This window comes from Babylonia areolata, chromosome 32, assembly GCF_041734735.1.
Source record: "Babylonia areolata isolate BAREFJ2019XMU chromosome 32, ASM4173473v1, whole genome shotgun sequence".
Lineage (NCBI taxonomy): Eukaryota > Metazoa > Mollusca > Gastropoda > Neogastropoda > Buccinidae > Babylonia > Babylonia areolata.
Window position 1 is genome coordinate 497,929 of NC_134907.1, and position 25,164 is coordinate 523,092.

The 25,164-nt window shown below is 47.3% G+C and overlaps 1 protein-coding gene across 2 annotated transcripts in view; it reads left to right on the top strand.

Moving 5' to 3' along the window:
• The window catches only part of LOC143276447 (uncharacterized), a 22,559-nt gene extending 19,663 nt beyond the window's left edge, over nucleotides 1-2,896 (top strand). For both annotated transcript variants that reach the window (XM_076580939.1, XM_076580940.1), the window contains exon 4: nucleotides 2,717-2,896. In XM_076580939.1, coding sequence (XP_076437054.1) covers nucleotides 2,717-2,774 — 58 coding nt within the window. In that variant the 3' untranslated portion in view covers nucleotides 2,775-2,896. The remainder of the gene's footprint in view (nucleotides 1-2,716) is intronic.
• The last annotated feature ends 22,268 nt before the right edge of the window (nucleotides 2,897-25,164 follow it).

The window sequence follows — 25,164 nt, forward strand, 5'->3', positions numbered from 1 at the left end:
TGTAGCTATCCACCTCCCCCAACACCACCCCATTGTTCAACGTTAGACCTCTAGCTTTCCACCTCCCCCAGCACTCCCCCCATTGTTCAACGGAAGACCTCTAGCTTTCCACCTCCCCCAACACCACCCCATTGTTCAACGGAAGACCTCTAGCTTTCCACCTCCCCCAGCACCACCCCATTGTTCAACGTAAGACCTCTAGCTATCCACCTCCCCCAACACCACCCCATTGTTCAACGTTAGACCTCTAGCTATCCACCTCCACCAACACCACCCCATTGTTCAACGGAAGGCCTCTAGCTTTCCACCTCCCCCAGCACCACCCCATTGTTTAACGGAAGACCTCTAGCTATCCACCTCCCCCAGCACCATCCCATTGTTCAACGTGAGACCTCTAGCTATCCACCTCCCCCAGCACCACCCCATTGTTCAACGGAAGACCTCTAGCTTTCCACCTCCCCCAACACCACCCCATTGTTCAACGTTAGACCTCTAGCTTTCCACCTCCCCCAGCATCCCCCCATTGTTCAACGGAAGACCTCTAGCTTTCCACCTCCCCCAGCATCCCCCCATTGTTCAACGGAAGACCTCTAGCTTTCCACCTCCCCCAACACCACCCCATTGTTCAACGGAAGACCTCTAGCTTTCCACCTCCCCCAGCATCCCCCCATTGTTCAACGGAAGACCTCTAGCTTTCCACCTCCCCCAACACCACCCCATTGTTCAACGGAAGACCTCTAGCTTTCCACCTCCCCCAACACCACCCCATTGTTCAACGGAAGACCTCTAGCTTTCCACCTCCCCCAACACCACCCCATTGTTCAACGTTAGACCTCTAGCTTTCCACCTCCCCCAGCACCATGCCATCGTTCAACGGAAGACCTCTAGCTTTCCACCTCCCCCAACACCACCCCATTGTTCAACGGAAGGCCTCTAGCTTTTCACCTCCCCCAACACCACCCCATTGTTCAACGTAAGACCTCTAGCTTTCCACCTCCCCCAGCACCACCCCATTGTTCAACGTTAGACCTCTAGCTTTCCACCTCCCCCAGCACCACCCCATTGTTCAACGTTAGACCTCTAGCTTTCCACCTCCCCCAGCACCATGCCATTGTTCAACGGAAGACCTCTAGCTTTCCACCTCCCCCAACACCACCCCATTGTTCAACGTTAGACCTCTAGCTATCCACCTCCCCCAGCACCACCCCATTGTTCAACGTTAGACCTCTAGCTTTCCACCTCCACCAGCATCCCCCCATTGTTCAACGTTAGACCTCTAGCTTTCCACCTCCCCCAGCACCATCCCATTGTTCAACGGAAGACCTCTAGCTTTCCACCTCCCCCAACACCACCCCATTGTTCAACGGAAGACCTCTAGCTTTCCACCTCCCCCAACACCACCCCATTGTTCAACGGAAGACCTCTAGCTTTCCACCTCCCCCAACACCACCCCATTGTTCAACGTTAGACCTCTAGCTTTCCACCTCCCCCAGCACCATGCCATCGTTCAACGGAAGACCTCTAGCTTTCCACCTCCCCCAACACCACCCCATTGTTCAACGGAAGGCCTCTAGCTTTTCACCTCCCCCAACACCACCCCATTGTTCAACGTAAGACCTCTAGCTTTCCACCTCCCCCAGCACCACCCCATTGTTCAACGTTAGACCTCTAGCTTTCCACCTCCCCCAGCACCACCCCATTGTTCAACGTTAGACCTCTAGCTTTCCACCTCCCCCAGCACCATGCCATTGTTCAACGGAAGACCTCTAGCTTTCCACCTCCCCCAACACCACCCCATTGTTCAACGTTAGACCTCTAGCTATCCACCTCCCCCAGCACCACCCCATTGTTCAACGTTAGACCTCTAGCTTTCCACCTCCACCAGCATCCCCCCATTGTTCAACGGAAGACCTCTAGCTTTCCACCTCCCCCAGCACCATGCCATTGTTCAACGGAAGACCTCTAGCTTTCCACCTCCCCCAGCACCATGCCATTGTTCAACGGAAGACCTCTAGCTTTCCACCTCCCCCAACACCACCCCATTGTTCAACGTTAGACCTCTAGCTATCCACCTCCCCCAGCACCACCCCATTGTTCAACGTTAGACCTCTAGCTTTCCACCTCCACCAGCATCCCCCCATTGTTCAACGGAAGACCTCTAGCTTTCCACCTCCCCCAGCACCACCCCATTGTTCAACGGAAGACCTCTAGCTATCCACCTCCCCCAACACCACCCCATTGTTCAACGGAAGACCTCTAGCTTTCCACCTCCCCCAGCACCATGCCATTGTTCAACGGAAGGCCTCTAGCTTTCCACCTCCCCCAGCACCATCCCATTGTTCAACGGAAGACCTCTAGCTTTCCACCTCCCCCAGCACCATGCCATTGTTCAACGGAAGACCTCTAGCTTTCCACCTCCCCCAGCACCACCCCATGCCTGCACACTTTGAGGAATGGGGGAGGGAGATGGTGACAGAGGGCAAAGAAGGGGAATAGGAAAGAGAGAGGGTGGTCCTGGGTGGTTCATTGATTTGAAACTTTCCCTAACATGTAAGAAAAGGGTGTGAGAGAAAGGCGCCATATCAAAAGTAGAGTAGTAGTAGTAGTAGTAGTAGTGGTGGTTATACTAGTAGTACTTGTGGTGGTGGTAGTGGCAGTGCGGTACAGCATGTGACACCTGACAGATATGCATGATTGTTTTCATTGTGTGCCACAGCCACGTCAACCTCATCCAGAGCGGTCAGCCCCTTGACAGCCATGTACATCAGGGGTGAGCACGTGCAACACGGGTGTTCACATGCTCCAAGGATAGGCACGTGCTCCATCCACTGACGGGTCAAGGACTGTTTGTCCTTTGACCCCGGAAATGAGACCAGTTGTAGAATTGTTCGCGACATTTGGAATAAAAAGAAATTTGGAGAAAAAAAACACGTGTGTGTGTGTGTGTGTGTGTGTGTGTGTGTGTGTGCCGCTGTCTACGTGTTTTTCTTTTTTTATATATCAAATAAATCTCTTTTTTTTTTAAATATAACTATTACACGCATGCTTTGTTTCTGTGTCTGTGTCTCTATCTGCCCCTGTTGCAGATCACAGAAAACGGCCATAGAATGTGATGAAGAGAAAAACAAATTGGTTCGGCTGGCGATAAAAAAACAAAACAAAAACAAAAAACAAACAAAACAACAAAAAAAAAACCGGATCGTTCCCGTGAGGCGAGCGTCATAACCACAACACTACCGAACCTCTTTAGCAGGGCTGTCTTGCCTGTCGGGATGGTGGACCAAAGCTTGACTTGCATATCGGTCAACACAAAGACAACTCAGCAGACAGTCACAGTCATTGTCACCAGTCCTGACACTGCGTTGGTCTGAGGGCGGCTGCACTGCTGAACGCATCACCAACAGTTCTGCTGGTTGTCAGACAGGGCCTAGGTTTGGGCAGAAACTTAAGCAGACAGAAAGATAGTCAAATCAATGAAGGAGAAAGACAGACAGACAGATGCAGACCGACTGACAGACACGGACAATGGCAGCACAGAATACCTCCCCCTCCCCCACAACCCTCACCTTGGCCTTTATCTTCCCTGTGAACCATGGCCAGCGGTCATTTTACCACCATCCTCAATAATGGCACTAACTACACCTATAATCTTCGTTATTGTCCACCATCAATGGACGTCATATGGTCTGCTGCGTTCATCCCCCCCCCCCCTTTTTTTTTTTTTTTTTTGAAAGAAATTAGTCACGTTCTTGACACCTAACTGCAATTTGTGTTAGTTCCTGGTGAGAAGTAAAGCAGACTTTTCTATGGTGAGGTGACATTTCCAAAAGTCTAGAAAAGAAGTTTGGAGACTTCAGGCTTAACACGGGAATTTGTGTGTGTGTGTGTGTGTGTGTGTGTGTGTGTGTGTGTGTGTGTGTGTGTGTGTGCTTGCGCGCGTATGTGTGTTTGTGTGTGGTGTGTGTTTATGTGTGATTACGTATGTATCTGTGTTTGTGTATATGTGTATGTGTGTATTTTTTGTTTGTTTGTTGTTGTTGTTTTTGTTGTTGTTGCTTTGTATTGGTTTCTCTTTGGGAGAGGGTGATGGCGTGGAGGGGGGGGGGGTGTCTTTCTGTGTCACTGATTCTGTGTATGTGTATTCATGCAAATGTATTATGTGTGTTTGTATTTCTGCATGTGCATATGTGCATGATGTGCGTGTATGCTGCTTTGCGCACGCACGCGCCAGTGTGTGTGTGTGTGTGTGTGTGTGTGTGTGGATACACATACGGCACACGTCCGTATACAAAGATATGTAAGTTTTGGGGTGTCCATCTGACGAACGAGAAGAAGAGGGATAATATTAGGGAGGATGTGCAGGCCTGCTTTCATCGGATTTTCGTCGGGGTATTTTTAGCAAGAACCGCGTCACTGAAAGGCTAGAATTTCGTCGTTGAAACCGCTGTTCTGACGAAATGATTTTGAACATTTTAAGTGACGATTTTTGCAAGTTTATAAGATATATTTGGTTTTATAATTGCAACCATTATTTGCATTAGTCTTCTATGTTTACTTTGAGCGCGTTTCTTGTCATATATCTGCCATTACGTATTCGAACTGATCCAATTATATAAACGCTGCCGAAAAGTGGTGGAGTGTTGGCCAAGAGGTAATAATAATAATAAAATTTTTATATAGCGCTATAATACAAGCATAAGCAAGCTATAAGCGCTTTACAATCCAGTACCTAAAGTGAGACAAGAAAGCATAGAAAAAGTAGTAGAAACATAAAAATAAAATCATTGATATTTTTTAAAAAACCCAAAACACACAAAAAAACACAATGCATAAAACTCACAAAGTAACATACTATCAATACTACAACTGTTACACTCCAACATTAACACCCACGCACAGACACACACATGATTGAACGGCTGAGATGACAGCAATTTTCACTTAAAATACATACATGTAAAAAAGAACATAATTGTAATCTGCATGCCACAGATTTTGTAACAATTATAAAATAAACTTTTGGATAGAAAAGGTAAAAGGGGTAAAAATCGGGTCATTCTCCCTTTCGAACCACACCACCACCATCCATCTGCCCACTCCCATTCTCTCTACTCTCCCATCACACACACTCACATTGCCATGGGCCTGGGACAACAGCACTATTTGAGTTATGACAAGTATTTTTTTTAAAGAGATAAGTTTTAAGATTTACTTTAAAGGTAGATATATGAGTTGTTTGTCTGAGAGCAATAGGCAGAGAATTCCAAGTTGTTGGGCCGAAGACGGAAAATGACCTCTTTCCACAGGAGTTAAGGAAGTATCGGGGAACAGTTAGCTGGGAGGAATCAAGAGATCTCAATGTTCTGTTTGGCAAGTACGGGTTTACAAGTTCAGAAAGATATGAGGGTATGGTATCACAATTCAGGCACTGAAAGCATAGGCAGGCAACTTTATATTCAATTCTGGCTTGAACAGGCAACCAATGAAGTGTCCGCAGAAGAGCAGTAGCACTCTCTCTCCTCGACTTTTTAAGGATGAGTCGAGCTGCACTATTCTGTATTTTGGATAGGGGAAGGGAGGGGGGATGGCAGTGTGGACAAGGATAGGGGAAGGGAGGGGGGTGGCAGTGTGGACAATGATAGGGGAAGGGAGGGGGGATAGCAGTGTGGACAATAATAGGGGAAGGGAGGGGGGATAGCAGTGTGGACAATAATAGGGGAATGGAGGGGGGTGGTAGTGTGGACAATAATAGGGGAAGGGAGGGGGGTGGCAGTGTGGACAAGGATAGGGGAAGGGAGGGGGGGGGATAGCAGTGTGGACAATAATAGGGGAAGGGAGGGGGGTGGCAGTGTGGACAAGGATAGGGGAAGGGAGGGGGATGGCAGTGTGGACAAGGATAGGGGAAGGTAGGGGGGGGTGGCAGTGTGGACAAGGATAGGGGAAGGTAGGGGGGATGGCAGTGTGGACAAGGATAGGGGAAGGGAGGGGGATAGCAGTGTGGACAATAATAGGGGAAGGGAGGGGGGGTGGCAGTGTGGACAAGGATAGGGGAAGGGAGGGGGGTGGTAGTGTGGACAATAATAGGGGAAGGGAGGGGGGATGGTAGTGTGGACAAGGATAGGGGAAGGGAGGGTGGATAGCAGTGTGGACAATAATAGGGGAAGGGAGGGGGGTGGCAGTGTGGACAAGGATAGGGGAAGGGAGGGGGGATGGCAGTGTGGACAAGGATAGGGGAAGGGAGGGGGGTGGCAGTGTGGACAATGATAGGGGAAGGGAGGGAGGGGGGATAGCAGTGTGGACAATGATAGGGGAAGGGAGGGGGGTGGCAGTGTGGACAAGGATAGGGGAAGGGAGGGGGATGGCAGTGTGGACAATAAGACAGAATTACAATAATCTAGGCGGGATAAAATGAAGGCAACAGCAAGTTTGTTGGCGGCATCAACGGACAGGAAGGGGCGGATTTTACTTATCTTACGAAGCTGAAAGTAAAGAACTTTACACAGGTGGTTCACATGAGTTTCCATCGTGAAGGATGAATCGAGGTAAAAAGCAAGATTGCGGACAGAACTAGAAAAAGAAATTTCTATGCCAGAACAAATGATAGACGTTGTATTTATCTGCTTGAGCTTATTTTTATCACCAGTCAACATGAGTTCTGTTTTGTTATTCATTTTTACTTTGTTTTGTTTCATCCACTTTGCTACATTTTCTATACCAGTTTTAAATTTAGAAGCTAAACATGGAATTTCAGAGGGAATAGTAGAATCATGCAGTTGAGAATCGTCAGCAAACAGATGATAGGTACAGACTGTTGGGTGATCAAACTTAGACGTTGTGTGTACATTGTAAAGAGTACAGGTCCCAGGGCAGAACCTTGTGGTACCCCATATCTGAGCACAGACGGAACAGACTGTTTCCATTTACAAGGAAAGAGTGTGTGCGACCTGATAAGTAGGAATGAAACCATTTCAGAACAGTACCATTGAGTCCGAACACAGCACACAACCTTCTGACCATAATGTCATGGTCTGTCGTGTCAAATGCTGCAGAAAGGTCCATCAGTGACAGAATGGATACTTTGCCTGCATCAGATGCTAGCAACAGGTCATTGACCACACGTAATAAGGCCGTTTCCGTGCTGTGTCCCTTTCTGTACGCTGACTGAAATGGCTCCAGGACACTGTGGACCTCAAGGTGTTTCATAAACTGGCCAAGCACAATACGTTCTAAAACTTTAGACAGAAATGGGAGGTTTGATACTGTTCTATAGTTTTTCAGGTTTTCGGGATCAAGACTAGCTTTCTTCAAAAGGGGACACACCAAGGCATGCTTGAAGGACTGTGGGACAACACCTGAGGTCAAGGATATATTCATGATATTGGTTGTAGTGGGTAGTAATTCTTCTAAACGTTGGTAAAATATAGAAAGTGGGATAGGATCGAGACTGCATGATTTCTTTGGCATCTTGAGGATGACATTTTTGACGTGTTCCTCCGTAACTCTCTGGAATGTAGTGAACTGTGTTACATTAAAAGTATCAGATTCGCCAAAATCAGTAGGAGAATCGAAGCCACTTCTAATCATCTCTATTTTGTAGTGAAATAATCAATAAACTTATCAGCTAGAGGGTATATTGCCAGGCAGAACAGTTCGGACATCCTTCCCCATCATCTGACTGGCCAAGCGAAACAGAACTCTGGAGGAATCAGCGTCAGTAATTCTGTCGCACACGTATTTCTTTTTCGCATCGCGGATCATTTGGTTTACAACACTGCGTAAGTGAGCACATATCTGCTTGAAAATTTCCAGACCAAACTTTCGCCATTTTCGCTCAGCGGAGCGACGCTGCTGTTTTGTCATTTTGATTTCAAGAGACATCCAGGGTGCACATAAACGATCAAACACAACACGCATTGTGAGAGGGACATGCTTATCAAGCAGTTCTTGGAGGGAAGTGTTGTAAATTGTGATCAGGTCACTGGTATACAGACTGGTGGCAAATACTTCTGAAACATCAGCTTTTAAAAGATTAACATTTAAAGATCTGTAATTGCGTGAGTAATTTGAAAGCGAGAGAATCTGAGCGCACTGGTTCGAATCCCGGCACAGTCGCCAGTATTTTCTCCCCATCCACTAGAACTTGAGTGTTGGTCTGGACGCTAGTCATTCGGATGAGACAATAAATCATGGCCCCGTGTGCAGCATTTAGCGCACGTAAAAGAACCCACAGCGACAAAAGGGTTGTCCATGGCAAAACTCTGTAGAAAAATCCATCTTGATAGGAAAACAAATAAAAAATTGTAGGCAGAAAAAATACAAGAAAATGAGTGGCGCTGTCAGGATAGCGACGCGCTCTCCTTGGGGAGAGCAGCCCGAATTTCACACAGAGAAACCTGAAGTGATAAAAATAGTAATACAAATACAAGTTGTCCGAACAAAAGCAGTGCACACCCAGAGAAGCCGGTTACAGTGGCGGGCTGCGGATATCGTCATGTGACCTACTTCTCGCTCTGCGATCGACGAAAAATCCACGACGAAAGTGGGCTGCACATCCTACCTTATTTGTGTATCTAACATTGATGTGTAATGCTTGTGTATAAGCGCGCATGCGTGTACGTGTGTGCATTAGCCGTGCTTGGATTTGGACTCGTAGAACTTCAGAAGCTAAAGCGCTGCCATACTTTGCACATGTGTGGACGTTCAACATAAACAGACATGATGGGCAGAAAACGAGGAACATGACCTTTCGTTTCTATCGCTACAGCGACTGCATAAAATGTGTTACCCCACTCCAGGTGCACTGAGTAAAGGGCCAGTAAGTTGACCATGGGGCACTGTGAAAACAGGTCGTTTCTGGCGCTGGTTCTTCTGGCCTTTGTCACTCCTGCAGCCATGCTGGTGAGTGAATTGTCTGTAGTTCAGTGAACGGTCCACACGCCCGTACAAAACATTTTGTAAGTCCCTGGGTGTAATACATATTATGTGGGCTTGAGCAAGGTTGAGTAATGTATTTGATATGACTCGGTGTAGTTTGAATATTGAGAGTTTTTGGACTTTTTGTGAATCTGTCAGTGCACCGTGTGTGATATTTAACATGTCGCCATTTTTCAGATAACCTGTGATTTTTTTTCTCTTTCGGAGATGATCAAGTATCCATGTACCTTACATCGTGTGTCCTGTTCTTCTTGGTGTGGCGGCACTGTCGACAAGGATTGGGCAAGGGAGGGGGGATGGCAGTGTGGACAAGGACTGGGCAAGGGAGGGAGGGGGGTGGCAGTGTGGACAAGGATAGGGCAAGGGAGGGAGGGGGGTGGCAGTGTGGACAAGGATAGGGCAAGGGAGGGAGGGGGGTGGCAGTGTGGACAAGGATAGGGGAAGGGAGGGGGATGGCAGTGTCGACAAGGATAGGGGAAGGGAGGGGGGTGGCAGTGTGGACAAGGATAGGGGAAGGGAGGGGGGGATGGTAGTGTGGACAATGATAGGGGAAGGGAGGGGGGTGGCAGTGTGGACAATAATAGGGGAAGGGAGGGGGATAGCAGTGTGGACAAGGATAGGGGAAGGGAGGGGGGGTGGCAGTGTGGACAAGGATAGGGGAAGGGAGGGGGGTGGCAGTGTGGACAATGATAGGGGAAGGGAGGGGGGGTGGCAGTGTGGACAATGATAGGGGAAGGGAGGGTGGATAGCAGTGTGGACAAGGATAGGGGAAGGGAGGGGGGGTGGCAGTGTGGACAATAATAGGGGAAGGGAGGGGGATGGCAGTGTGGACAAGGATAGGGGAAGGGAGGGGGGATGGCAGTGTGGACAAGGATAGGGGAAGGGAGGGTGGATAGCAGTGTGGACAATAATAGGGGAAGGGAGGGGGGTGGCAGTGTGGACAAGGATAGGGGAAGGGAGGGGGGATGGCAGTGTGGACAAGGATAGGGGAAGGGAGGGTGGATAGCAGTGTGGACAAGGATAGGGGAAGGGAGGGGGGATGGCAGTGTGGACAAGGATAGGGGAAGGGAGGGGGGATGGCAGTGTGGACAAGGATAGGGGAAGGGAGGGGGGATAGCAGTGTGGACAATAATAGGGGAAGGGAGGGGGGTGGCAGTGTGGACAAGGGTAGGGGAAGGGAGGGGGGATGGCAGTGTGGACAAGGATAGGGGAAGGGAGGGGGATGGCAGTGTGGACAAGGATAGGGGAAGGGAGGGGGGATGGCAGTGTGGACAAGGATAGGGCAAGGGAGGGGGGGTGGCAGTGTGGACAATGATAGGGGAAGGGAGGGGGGATGGCAGTGTGGATAAGGATAGGGGAAGGGAGGGGGGATGGCAGTGTGGACAAGGATAGGGGAAGGGAGGGGGGTGGCAGTGTGGACAAGGATAGGGGAAGGGAGGGGGGTGGCAGTGTGGACAATGATAGGGGAAGGGAGGGAGGGGGGATAGCAGTGTGGACAATGATAGGGGAAGGGAGGGGGGTGGCAGTGTGGACAAGGATAGGGGAAGGGAGGGGGATGGCAGTGTGGACAATAATAGGGGAAGGGAGGGGGGATAGCAGTGTGGACAATAATAGGGGAAGGGAGGGGGGATGGCAGTGTGGACAATAATAGGGGAAGGGAGGGGGGATAGCAGTGTGGACAATAATAGGGGAAGGGAGGGGGGATGGCATTGTGGACAATGATAGGGGAAGGGAGGGGGGTGGCAGTGTGGACAATAATAGGGGAAGGGAGGGTGGATAGCAGTGTGGACAAGGATAGGGGAAGGGAGGGTGGATAGCAGTGTGGACAAGGATAGGGGAAGGGAGGGTGGATAGCAGTGTGGACAATGATAGGGGAACGGAGGGAGTGGGGATAGCAGTGTGGACAATGATAGGGGAAGGGAGGGGGGATGGCAGTGTGGACAATGATAGGGGAAGGGAGGGGGATGGCAGTGTGGACAATAATAGGGGAAGGGAGGGGGGGATGGTAGTGTGGACAATCATAGGGGAAGGGAGGGGGGTGGCAGTGTGGACAAGGATAGGGGAAGGGAGGGGGGGTGGCAGTGTGGACAAGGATAGGGGAAGGGAGGGGGATAGCAGTGTGGACAATAATAGGGGAAGGGAGGGGGGATGGCAGTGTGGACAATAATAGGGGAAGGGAGGGTGGATAGCAGTGTGGACAATAATAGGGGAAGGGAGGGTGGATAGCAGTGTGGACAATAATAGGGGTAGGGAGGGGGGTGGCAGTGTGGAGAAGAATAGGGCAAGGGAGGGGGGTGGCAGTGTGGACAAGGATAGGGGAAGGGAGGGGGGTGGCAGTGTGGACAAGGATAGGGGAAGGGAGGGGGGTGGCAGTGTGGACAATAATAGGGGAAGGGAGGGGGGTGGCAGTGTGGACAAGGATAGGGGTAGGGAGGGGGGGATGGTAGTGGTGGGATTCCAGTTTGCATGTTGCTCACTTCAATCAGTGAGAGCTTGATCATTTCACAACTGTTTAATAGCAACGCGGCCATTGTTTTCTGGCCTGGACGTGAGATACAGACAAGGTCCATTCCCACCCTGTGGAATAACCTTGTGTGCACAATCAATGGTTTGCAACTTTCGTAAAACATAAAGTTATAAACGGTCTTAAGAGTTTAGAGATATAATGCGAAGTTATCAGGGTTTTTTTTTAATGTTCCCACAGAAACATCATCAAAACAGCTGTATAACAGATGAGTCAGTGTGTTGATGATATGTTGGAAAGGCGGAAAAGACTTGTCCATTTGAAATAAAATATCACAACTTATAAATTGTAACCAAAAAATGCAGCACAAGGCTGGGAAACAAATGTAATTGTATACTTTTATCACAGCTGAAAATGAAGTGAAATACAGAACAATATTTTACTGATAACCAGATCCTTTGTATAGAAATGTAAAATGTAGAAAAGAAAGCGACTACAAGCATTCATAAAAGATATACAGGTAAAGAAGTTGACAAGTATTTCATCTCTTTGCTGACAACGTAAATGCGGTGCAGAAATGGGCGAAACTCATACGTACTGTGCCGAGCATTGAACCTGCATTGAAATACCACATAGAAACAATGTTCTTGCGAATATTTGTTGATTTGCCTTTATTATTCTCATGCTCGGGACCCGGTGTTCGAATCAGCATTCCGATTTTACCTCCCAGCGAAATATCCTATTTGTATCTGTTTATATTTGTCTGTGATAAAAGAAATGATTTCAAAACATAATGATAATGATACCTGATCCTAGTCATTTAGTTTTTGTCGAACCACTTGAAGTCTACTTCCACTGCAGGGTGATCAAATATTACAAGCAAAATTTAGAAGTGTAATGTGATACACCAGAGAATGATATGAGTTTTAACAGAACATGGTGTCTTCACAGGTTACAGAAAACGGTGTGTTGTGTTTTATGTCTGAGCACGATGTCAGTTTTAACAGAACATGGTGTTTTCACAGGTTACAGAAAACGGTGTGTTGTGTTTTATGTCTGAGCACGATGTCAGTTTTAACAGAACATGGTGTTTTCACAGATCGCAGAGAACGATGTGTTGTGTTTTATGTCTGAGCACGATGTCAGTTTTAACAGAACATGGTGTTTCACAGATCGCAGAGAACGATGTGTTGTGTTTTATGTCTGAGCACGATGCCAGTTTTAACAGAACATGGTGTTTCACAGATCGCAGAGAACGGTGCACATCAACACATGTCTGTTTCAGGAGCACTTTGAATTCCGTCACGTGAGGAAGACGCCCGTTGAGGATGGTTACCTGGTGACTGTTGAATACGACTCCACAACCAGGCCTGTAGTCAAGCTGATGAGCCACGAAGGTACGGTGATGATTACTGATTGAACATGTCAATGATGAACGTTCCATAACTGCTCAAGACGCAGTACCCCGCTTGAATAAAAATGTAGTGACTGTATTTGTATTTCTCTTTTTATCATAGATTTCTTTGTATGAAATTCGGACTGCTCTCCCCAGGGAGAGCGCGTCGCCACCCTTTTTTGTATTTTTTCCTGCGTGCAGTTTTTTAAAATTTGTTTTTCCTACCGAAGTGGATTTTTCTACAGAATTTTGCCAGGAACAACCCCTTTGTTGCCGTGGGTTCTTTTACGTGCGCTAAGTGCATGCTGCACATGGGACCTCGGTTTATCGTCTCATCCGAATGACTAGCGTCCAGACCACTACTCAAGGTCTTGTGGAGGGGGAGAAAATATCGGCGGCTGAGCCGTGAATTGAACCAGCGCGCTCAGATTCTCTCGCTTCCAAGGCAGACGCGTTACATCCAGGCCATCACTCCACTGTTGGACACAGTTTCGAGTTAAGTTGGTGATATGACGGTTGCTGTACATATGTGCATACTCATTGTATTGTATTGTATTGTATTGTATTGTATTGTATTGTATTGTATTGTTCTTTTGTCAAATTTGAAATTCAGGCTGCCCCCTCCACGGAGAGAGTGTAGTAGGAGCGCCACCCTTGTTTTGTTGTTTTTCTGCCAACGTAGCAAAGTGGACTTTTGTAGAGAATTTTGCCAAGGTTAACCCTTAAGTTGTCACAGGTTCTCTTTCAGTGCTCCAGCACACGGGACCTCGGTTCATCATTTCATCCAAATGACTGGACGCTGTGTTTAGTTTTCACACGGGACCTCGGTTCATCATTTCATCCAAATGACTGGACGCTGGGTTTGGTTTTCACACGGGACCTCGGTTCATCATTTCATCCAAATGACTGGACGCTGTGTTTAGTTTTCACACGGGACCTCGGTTCATCATTTCATCCAAATGACAGGACGCTGTGTCTGGTTTCCACACGGGACCTAGGTTCATCATTTCATCCAAATGACAGGACGCTGTGTCTGGTTTTCACACGGGACCTCGGTTCATCATTTCATCCAAATGACAGGACGCTGTGTCTGGTTTCCACACGGGACCTAGGTTCATCATTTCATCCAAATGACTGGACGCTGTGTTTAGTTTTCACACGGGACCTCGGTTCATCATTTCATCCATTTGACTGGACGCTGGGTTTGGTTTTCAAGTTAAACCTGGGACAAAGGGCCAGAATGTGGAGTGATGGCCTGGAGGTAACGCGTCCGCCTAGGAAGCGAGACAATCTGAGCGCGCTGGTTCGAATCACGGGTAATCCGCCGATATCTTCTCCCCCTCCACTAGACCTTGAGTGGTGGTCTGGACGCTAGTCATTCGGATGAGATGATAAACCAAAGTCCCGTGTGCAGCATGCATTTAGCGCACGTAAAAGAACCCACGGCAATAAAAGGGTTGTTCCTGGCCAAATTCTGTAGAAAAATCCACTTCGATAGGAAAAACAAATAAAACTGCACGCAGGAAAAAAATACAAAAAAATGGGTGGCGCTGTAGTGTAGCGACGCGCTCTCCCTGGGGAGAGAAGCCCGAATTTCATACAATGAAATCTGTTGTGATAAAAAGAAATACAAATACAAATACAAAATGCGATTCAAACCCTAGCCCTCAAGGACACTGTATTGGCAGATAACTGTCTCAACCTTTCTGCCACCGTCCACCGTTAACTGGAAATATGGTGACTGTTTAACACAGATCACATAGTGATATGATGAAGATTGCTGTACACAGATCCTTGATTGGGGGAATATACGATGATATGATGAAGATTGCTGTACACAGATCCTTGATTGGGGGAATATACGATGATAATTATGATGATGATTGCTGTACACAGATTCATGATTGGGGGAATATACGATGATATGATGAAGATTGCTGTACACAGATTCATGATTAGGGGAATATACGATGATATGATGAAGATTGCTGTACACAGATCCTTGATTGGGGGAATATACGATGATAATTATGATGATGATTGCTGTACACAGATTCATGATTGGGGGAATATACGATGATATGATGAAGATTGCTGTATACAGATCCTTGATTGGGGGAATATACGATGATATGATGAAGATTGCTGTATACAGATCCTTGATTGGGGGAATATACGATATGATGAAGATTGCTGTATGCAGATCCTTGATTAGATGAGTGTACGATAAATGTTGAACACACGTCTATGATAGGATGCTAATGATACGGCGGCTGTTGAATACAGGTCTACAATTAGGTTATGATGTAAAAATGGAAAATGTTGAATACATGTCTTTGAGTGGGTGATGACACAGTTACTTTTGAATACATGTGGCATGTAGGCAGCCATATTCCGTTTTCGGGGGTGTGCATGCTGGGTATGTTCTTGCTTTCATAACCCAAAGAGCGCTGATATGGATTACAGGATACCTAACGTGCGTATTTGATCTTCTGTTTGCTTGTACACATAAAGGGGGTTCAGGCATAGCAGGTCTGCACATATGTTGACCCGAGTGATGGGACAAATCTCCACCCTTTACCCACCAGGCGCCGGTACCGAGATTCGAACCCGGTGCCCTCAGATTGAAAGTCCAACGCTTTAACCACTCAGCTATTGCGCCCGTCAGTCAGGCTACCAATCGGTCATTTGAGACGATAAAACAAAGTTCCGTGTTCAGCCTGCAGTTTAAACACACAAAGAAATTATGACGAGAGAGCCGGCAGTGCTGACATTATATATTTATAACATTCCTCTTGCTGATAAACAAATATGGACAAGTAATCAGTATAAGAAATAAAATCATGATTAAAATAACAAACAATGTGTGACACTGGACTATGCTGGCCCCGCTTCCTGTCTTTGGCGAGGCTAGACTTTATGCAGGAAGAAAAAATGTTGGGAACAAAAACAGGGCACAGCAGAGCTGTACTGAACTGACATTCGAGTATGGAAACCAAAGAAAAGATGATTTTTTTTTTCATTAAAAATATAGTTCATCTTGAATATTGTCCAAGAATCAGCCTTTTTCAGTTCAAGGGCACGGAATAATAAAACTGGTTTGAATCTGGGACTAACACAGAAATTCCATGTCATGTAGATCCCAATGTGGTGGTGGAAAGCACTTTTTGTTTCAGTGTAAGACTTATGGTGATGTCCGGTGTATGTCCAAATAAATCTTCTGATGGTGTTTTCAGTTTTGGATGAAGAAGTTACAGATGGACGGTGGCTGTCGGGTCAGTTCGGCAGCACAAACATAGGACACGGATGTGTTCACCATAATCAATATAAAGCAATAGCGTGCCGCTAACCATGGTTCTTTGGTATGCTGATACTTTCTTGAAGCAAGTTAGAGACTGCATGGAATTACATGTGTGAGTGATATGTGAACGTAGCATAAAAAACATATTATATTTAGATTGAATGAAAAGAAACGTTAATCTGAATACAGACACAGAGGCAGAGACAAAGACCCACAGAAAGAGATTCTCCTGCATCTGTTGCTGGCTGTGAGAGAGACAGAAAGAGATTCTCCTGCATCTGTTGTTGGCTGTGAGACCGACAGAAAGAGATTCTCCTGCATCTGTTGTTGGCTGTGAGACCCACAGAAAGAGATTCTCCTGCATCTGTTGTTGGCTGTGAGACCCACAGAAAGAGATTCTCCTGCATCTGTTATTGGCTATGAGACCGACAGAAAGAGATTCTCCTGCATCTGTTATTGGCTGTGAGACCCACAGAAAGAGATTCTCCTGCATCTGTTATTGGCTGTGAGACCGACAGAAAGAGATTCTCCTGCATCTGTTGTTGGCTGTGAGACCCACAGAAAGAGATTCTCCTGCATCTGTTATTGGCTGTGAGACCGACAGAAAGAGATTCTCCTGCATCTGTTATTGGCTGTGAGACCCACAGAAAGAGATTCTCCTGCATCTGTTATTGGCTGTGAGACCGACAGAAAGAGATTCTCCTGCATCTGTTACTGGCTGTGAGACCGACAGAAAGAGATTCTCCTGCATCTGTTACTGGCTGTGAGACCGACAGAAAGAGATTCTCCTGCATCTCTTATTGGCTGTGAGAGAGACAGAAAGAGATTCTCCTGCATCTGTTGTTGGCTGTGAGACCGACAGAAAGAGATTCTCCTGCATCTGTTACTGGCTGTGAGACCGACAGAAAGAGATTCTCCTGCATCTGTTACTGGCTGTGAGACCGACAGAAAGAGATTCTCCTGCATCTGTTACTGGCTGTGAGACCGACAGAAAGAGATTCTCCTGCATCTGTTACTGGCTGTGAGACAGACAGACAGAGATTCTCCTGCCTGCATCTGTTACTGGCTGTGAGACCGACAGAAAGAGATTCTCCTGCATCTGTTACTGGCTGTGAGACCGACAGAAAGAGATTCTCCTGCATCTGTTACTGGCTGTGAGACAGACAGACAGAGATTCTCCTGCATCTGTTACTGGCTGTGAGACCGACAGAAAGAGATTCTCCTGCATCTGTTACTGGCTGTGAGAGAGACAGAAAGAGATTCTCCTGCCTGCATCTGTTACTGGCTGTGAGACAGACAGACAGAGATTCTCCTGCATCTGTTACTGGCTGTGAGACCGACAGAAAGAGATTCTCCTGCATCTGTTACTGGCTGTGAGAGAGAAGGGTCAGTTGGTGAGCAAAATCCACGTCACCCAGCTTTTTCCAAAGTGTCAACTGGATTCCGTTCTGTCTCTGGAAGTTAGAGTAGACGTGGAACAAGCTCCCTGATAACCTCCGTCTTTCTGATTCCCTCGCATCTTTTAAATCTCGTCTCAAAACTCACCTTTTCCCTCAGCATTAAGTTCAGTTGTGGCAGGTCCACTTCCTTTTCGTTAGCTGTGCTTGACTATGTGTGTATACATATGTATGTGTACATAACTACATGCATGTATATGAATGTGTATTGTGTGTGCGTGTGTTTATGTAAGTTTGTGCCTGCCTATGTGTGCGTATGTGTTAGGGTAGCTGTTAGATACACATGTATGTTAAAATGTATGTATGCAGTGTGTGTGTGTGTGTGTGTGTGTGTGTGTGTGTGTGTGTGTGTGTGTAGTCACATTTTGGTGTGTATGTATGTAACATAGATGTAATGTTTTATGTTAACAAAAGCGTTTATGTAAAGCACCTAGAGCAGATTTCTGGATAGTGTGCTATATAAGTATCCATTATTATTATTATTATGATGATGATTATTATTAGTGAATTCATACAAATGCTTAGGAATGATGTTCTCAACAAAATCTGAACTATGCATGGGAAACGTCTTGTAGTAAGGTAGTAAAGGGGGAAAAGGGTGTAATCGAAATTTTGAAAACGTTACAAAAGCTCATCTCTTTTGATTGCTGCTTCTTTTGGAAATTTGTTGGATTCACAAATCGAACCTTTACTTACATATGCAGCAGAAATTGGGGACTGAATGTGAATAAGCAGATTGAGAAAATGCATGCATATGCAATTAAACTTTTTTTTTAAATGTCCCAATACATTCATCTAATACAGTGATATATGGAACAAACAGGAATATACCCTTTGTGTGTAAAAAACTTTTGCAAGGTGTCTTGAATACTGGTTGAAACTTGAAGTTTCCACAAACACTCTTATGCAGGCAGGCATATGATATGATGTATATTCAAATGGAGTCCGGAAAATATAATTGGGCTTACAGAGTAAAGAAAGTTTTATCAGAATATGGTTTGGGAATTGTGTGGCTGTCCCAGGAAGTAGGAAACGAGCAGCAATTTATTTCTGATTTCAAAGATAGACTTATTTGCTCATTTAAACAAGATTGGCATTCCGATACGGAAACCAAAGCAAAATATAGTTGGTTTTTCTCATTCAAAAACGTATTTCAACCGGAAACATTCTGAGTATCATTACAGATAAATGGCACAGAATAAGTTATTCAAGATTTAGATCAAGGACACTTAGCTTCAATGCAAATAAGAAATGGTTTGAACATGGGACTTCCGTGGAATTACCACGCCCATCATGTGGTTTCCAAAGTGGTGATGAGAAACACTTTCTGTTTCAGTGCAAAGCTTATGATGACTTGCGGCAGAAACGTAAATCCTTTTAATCAGGTGTAGCCAAAATACACAACATTGTTTCTGCTTTATCGTCTGAGGATGAAAATATAATTAGATCCATGCCAAATTTATTGCAGAAGCACAAAAATAAGACAATGATTTTTATCAACGGGCAAAATAATGTATTTGAAGGTAGTTAACTGTTAACTGTAGTTGGCTGATATGTTCTGTCAGTCGACAAGTTTTGCTACCTGGGCAGCACCCTATGCAGCAACGGAGCCCTTGATGCAGAAGTGACGCTGTGCATCGTCAAGGCCAGCTCCGCCTTTGGCAGACTCAACAACAGGTTGTGGAACAACAAAGGCATCAGGCTCAGCACCAAGATGAAAACCTACAGAGCTGTTGTGCTGACTACCTTGTTGTACTGCTGTGAAACATGAACGACGTATCGCCGTCACATCCAACAACTTGAGCAGTTTCACCAGAGCTGCCTACGAAAGATCCTCGGCATAAAGTGGCAAGACAGGGTTTCCAACCTTCAGGTCCTAGAGAGGAGCGGCCTGCCCAGCATCGAAAGCCTGCTGATCCAGTGCCAGCTACGCTGGACAGGACACGTTCGCATGACAGACAGCAGGATCCCGAAGATGCTTTTGTATGGCCAGCTGAAGGAAGGCCACCGTGAACTTGGAAGACCCTGCAAGCGCTTCAAGGACACATTGAAGACAAACCTTAAAGCCTGTGACATTGACATCGCTTCTTGGGAAACTGATGCCCTTGACCGCTGTCGCTGGAGGATGCTGTGCTCTAGTGGCATAAAGACGTTTGAAAACAAGAGAACGCTGGCCATTAAGGAGAAGCGTGAGCGAAGGAAGCTGGGCTCAACTTCTGGAGACGTTTTCCCTTGCAACACCTGTGGGAAGTGCTGTGCATCCAGAATCGGCCTCTTCTCCCATATGAGGACACACACCAACAGATAAGCCTGCCTGCCTACTCATCCGTCGGACCGACGGGAGACTCCATCATCATCTGGGATGAGAGTCGGGAGTAACTGAAATGGCATGTGTGAGAGGATGGTCCATTTTTAAAATCATTTTTCTGTTTTTTTTCTTTGAAGTGTCGGAGTGTGACATTGCACATACAGATATATATATATATATATATATATATATATATGTGTGTGTGTGTGTGTGTGTGTGTGTGTGTGTGTGTGTGTGTGTGTGTGTGTGTGTGTGTGGTGACAGTGTTACCAATCTTTCTTCAACTGCAGTGTCTAAAACTGTTGGATCATATAGAGTATTGTAACTTTTTGACGTGAAAAAAATTATCCCCTCCTCAAAAGACCTTTGCAGGCAATGTCAATATAAAAAGTTCAAGTTTCAAGTCTCTGTCTGTGTGTGTGTGTGTGTGTGTGTGTGTGTTGAAACTGTTGCAATGTTAGTCTTCATCCAGCCTCACACACTGATTTTCCTGTAGGTTTGCTGTGTTGTGAGTGTGGTGGTGATGAAGGCTGGACCAGGGAATGCAGTCGTCAGGAAGTAAGAGGGGTGCCTGTAATGATACAAGTTTTCTTCTTCCTCTTATTCACAAATTGCTTCTTTCAGTTTGACCCATCTACAGGACAAGGGCTGGATGTAAAGGACATGTAGGCGCTTGTTTATCACCATCGTTAATAAAGACTTTGTCTTGTTCTCCGTCTGTGTGTGTGTGTGTGTGTGTGTGTGTGTGTGTGTGTGTGTGTGTTCTCTGTGTCAAATACCAAGTTTTCTTATTCTCCATGTGCTTCTCTGTATTAGTTTCAACATAAATCTCCCCCCCCCCCCCCCCTTTTTTTTTCTTTTTAAGCGTACATGTACCGAAAATGTAAAATGAACAAATATAGGAACAATCCCGCCTCTCTCTCTCTCTCTCTCTCTCTCTCTCTCTCTCGTCCCTCTCCCTGCCTGTCTATTTGTCTGTCTGTCTGTCTATCTGTCTCTATCCATCTAGCGATGTAACTATCTCCTTTTCTTCTTCTCGTTTTTGACATATATTTCCGTGATTTTTCTCTTGCTTGTTCACTTTTCCCTCTTTTTTCTTTTTTTTTCTTTTACACACACACACACACACACACACACACACACACACACACACACACATATATATATATATATATATATATATATATATATATATATATATATATATTGCTATTGTTATCTGTTTGCTGTTGTTTATTTGTTTGTTTTCGAGGGCTGGATGAAAAAGCATGTATGCTTAATCTATTACCCTCAGAAAATAAGAATTATTCATTCATTCATTCATTCATTTTCTCTCTCTGTCACAGTCAAGTGATTTAGTCTTTAATATCATATCTTTTATTTCTGTACCTCCTGGGGTGGTGGCTCTAAGTTCCAACATGTGTGTTCCCGACTGATTTCCCATTACTCACCTTCCTGTTTCTTTCCTCTTCAACAGACTGCACCGTGGATGCCGGCCCAATCGTTCACGAGGAAAACAGCGTCTCGGTGACCATTCCTCAGTCCCACTACTTCGCTCACTTCATATTCCGCCTGCCCGACATCTCCTACATGTTGCTTTTGGAGCTCTCCCAGCAGGGAGTCCAAGAGGAACCACTCCCCAACATCCAGGTCACCGTTCAGCCAGGAAGGGAGATCACTTACCAGGACGGAAATGACGTCAGCTTCAATGTCACCACCCGTAAAATGGCTGCCGCCGACAAAGTGATGTTTGTGGAGGAAGCCCCAAACTTTCATTTCCTTCGTGTGGGGAGAACGGAGAGCGGCGAGTCCAAGGTTTTCTGGGAGACTTGCGAAGCGGGAGATCCCGTGAGCTCCAACAGCAGCCTGTTTATCGACAGCTTTGATGACGGCTTCGAAGGGGCGGCCTTTCGCTTTCGGGTGATAAACTCCGGGAAGGAACCAAAAGGGGTGTTGGTCTTCAAGGAAACCATCGACTTCAATTACGAGAAACAGCCTCTGGTCGCAGTGCTGATGGCTGTTGTGTTCATTCCATTCTACCCGTCCTCTCAGAGCCACCTGTTTCCTGAAGGAATGGTCTTCTTCCTCCAGTCCCCGCACGGCTCTGGAACCGTCCAGTCCTACAGGTGCCAGACCGGAGGCCAGTGTCAGATCAACTGCTTTGTGGTGGGGGACAACCCGGGCAGAGTGCAGTTTTCCCGAGTGGTTTCCGGGGGCGGGTTGGCTCCCTTGGGCAGCCGTGATGACACCCACCAGGGTCTGTTGAGCTACAGCTCCTTCCTGCTGAACAACGTCAGCCTGGCCGATGCTGGGGATTACGCCTGCACCACTGAAGGGGAGGACGGGCAGGTGCGTCAAGACATCGTCATTGATGTTGAGGACTGACCGCTCCTTCAGGACATCGTCATTGATGTTGAGGACTGACCGCTCCTTCAGGACATCGTCATTGATGTTGAGGACTGACCCCTCCTTCAGGACATCGTCATTGATGTTGAGGACTGACCGCTCCTTCAGGACATCGTCATTGATGTTGAGGACTGACCGCTCCTTCAGGACATCGTCATTGATGTTGAGGACTGACCGCTCCTTCAGGACATCGTCATTGATGTTGAGGACTGACCGCTCCTTCAGGACATCGTCATTGATGTTGATGTTGCTTCTTTCTTTGCTTTCTATTATTGGACGAGGTCAGACATTCCTCGTATTCTGTCTGCCTTCGCATTTGGGGGATTGATGTTTCATTTCTTTATCTTTCTTTTTACTGGACGAATTCCAAATTTCAGTATCTTCTTCTTTTTCTGCAACTCCTTCTTTTTCTTCGTTCAGGCTGCCACACGTCGTTTTCGGGGATGTTCATGCTTTGTTCTCCGGTCTCCAATATTTTTTTTTAGAATAACTTACTCACGTCTCCTTATGAGGAGGATCTTGTCATGCCGTCACGCGACCTATTCTGCGCATGTCCGGAAACAACGTCATGATCTAAAGCTAACCGGATTCTTGTTATTGCCCTTTCTCTCCATCCGTACATCCTGCCCCTCTCTCTCCTTTCTTCCCTCCCCCTCTCTCTCCTTTCTTCCCCCCCCCCCCCACCCCCCCTCTCCTTCCTCCCCTCTCTCTCCTTTCTTCCCCCTCTCTTTCTCCTTTCTTCCCCCCCTCTCTCCTTCCTCCCCTCTCTCTCCTTCCTCCCCTCTCTCTCTCCTTTCTTCCCCCTCTCTCTCCTTCCTCCCCTCTCTCTCTCCTTTCTTCCCCCTCTCTCTCCTTCCTCCCCTCTCTCTCCTTTCTTCCCTCCCCCTCTCTCTCCATTCTCTCCTCCCTCTCTCTCCTTCCCTCCCCCCTCTCCATTCTCTCCTCCCCCCTCTCCATTCTCTCCTCCCTCTCTCTCCTTTCCTCCCCTCTCTCTCCTTCCTCCCCTCTCTCTCCTTTCTTCCCCCTCTCTCTCCTTTCTTCCCCCTCTCTCCTTCCTCCCCCCTCTCTCCTTCCTCCCCTCTCTCTCCTTTCTTCCCCCTCTCTCTCCTTTCTTCCTCCCCTCTCTCTCCTTCCTCCCCTCTCTCTCCTTTCTTCCCCCTCTCTCTCCTTTCTTCCCCCTCTCTCTCCTTCCTCCCCTCTCTCTCCTTTCTTCCCCCTCTCTCTCCTTTCTTCCCCCTCTCTCTCCTTCCTCCCCTCTCTCTCCTTCCTCCCCTCTCTCTCCTTTCTTCCCCCTCTCTCTCCTTTCTTCCCCCTCTCTCTCCTTCCTCCCCTCTCTCTCCTTTCTTCCCCCTCTCTCTCCTTCCTCCCCTCTCTCTCCTTCCTCCCCTCTCTCTCCTTCCTTCCCCCTCTCTCTCCTTTCTTCCCCCTCTCTCTCCTTCCTCCCCTCTCTCTCCTTCCTCCCCTCTCTCTCCTTCCTTCCCCCTCTCTCTCCTTTCTTCCCCCCTCTCTCTCCTTCCTCCCCTCTCTCTCTCCTTCCTTCCCTCTCTCTCTCCTTCCTCCCCTCTCTCTCTCTCTCCTTCCTCCCCTCTCTCTCTCCTTCCTTCCCTCTCTCTCTCCTTCCTCCCCTCTCTCTCCTTTCTTCCCCCTCTCTCTCCTTCCTCCCCTCTCTCTCCTTTCTTCCCCCCTCTCTCCTTCCTCCCCTCTCTCTCTCCTTTCTTCCCCCTCTCTCTTCTTCCTCCCCTCTCTCTCCTTTCTTCCCCCTCTCTCTTCTTCCTCCCCTCTCTCTCCTTTCTTCCCCCTCTCTCTCCTTCCTCCCCTCTCTCTCCTTTCTTCCCTCTCTCTCCATTCTTCCCCCTCTCTCTTCTTCCTCCCCTCTCTCTCCTTTCTTCCCCCTCTCTCTCCTTCCTCCCCTCTCTCTCCTTTCTTCCCTCTCTCTCCATTCTTCCCCCTCTCTCTCCTTCCTCCCCTCTCTCTCCTTTCTTCCTTCTCTCTCCTTCCTCCCCTCTCTTTCCTTTCTTCCCCCTCTCTCTCCTTTCTTCCCCCTCTCTCTCCTTCCTCCCCTCTCTCTCTTTTCTTCCCTCTCTCTCCTTTCCTCCCCCTCTCCTTTCCTCCCCCTCTCTCTCCTCTCTCTCCTTTCCTCCCCCTCTCTCTCCTTTCCTCCCCCTCTCTCTCCTCTCTCTCCTTTCCTCCCCCTCTCTCTCCTTTCCCTCCCCCTCTCTCTCCTCTCTCTCCTTTCCTCCCCCTCTCTCTCCTTTCCTCCCCCTCTCTCTCCTCTCTCTCCTTTCCTCCCCCTCTCTCTCCTTTCCCTCCCCCTCTCTCTCCTTTCTCTCCTTCCCCACTTCCTCCCTGTCCTTACCATCACCCACCCTCCGGGTTCGTTGCCTTCATGAACTGTACAAGCCTGGAGAGCGGCATCAGGTTTCTGGGGCACAGTTCCGCGTGGAACGTGATGACTCATTTTCTGACGGCAGCGGTCTGACCTGTACAATAATGCTGCGAGCTGAAAGTGAGTGTTCTCTGATGTTTCCCTGACCTCCCTGTGCTCCCCACTCCTCTCTCTGTCTCTCAGCCTTTCTTCCTTCCATTCATGTGGGCTTTGTGCTTGGTTTTCTTCCATCATCAATAAACTGCTTTGTTTTAAAGGCACGTTTTTGTGTGTTACTGTCCCTGTCGCTGTTCTTTTTGTCTCTTACTGTTTATGCTCCTCTCTCTCTCTCTCTCTATATATATATATATATATATATTATATATCTTTCTCTCCCTCTCGCTCTAACACACAACAACAACAACACCTATCAACCAGTACACAGCGCACCAACGCCCAAAGGCTTTGCTCACTTGACAAGAATGCCAATCAACCAGTCAGTCCGGCATGTCGACAACTTCACATTCTGGCTT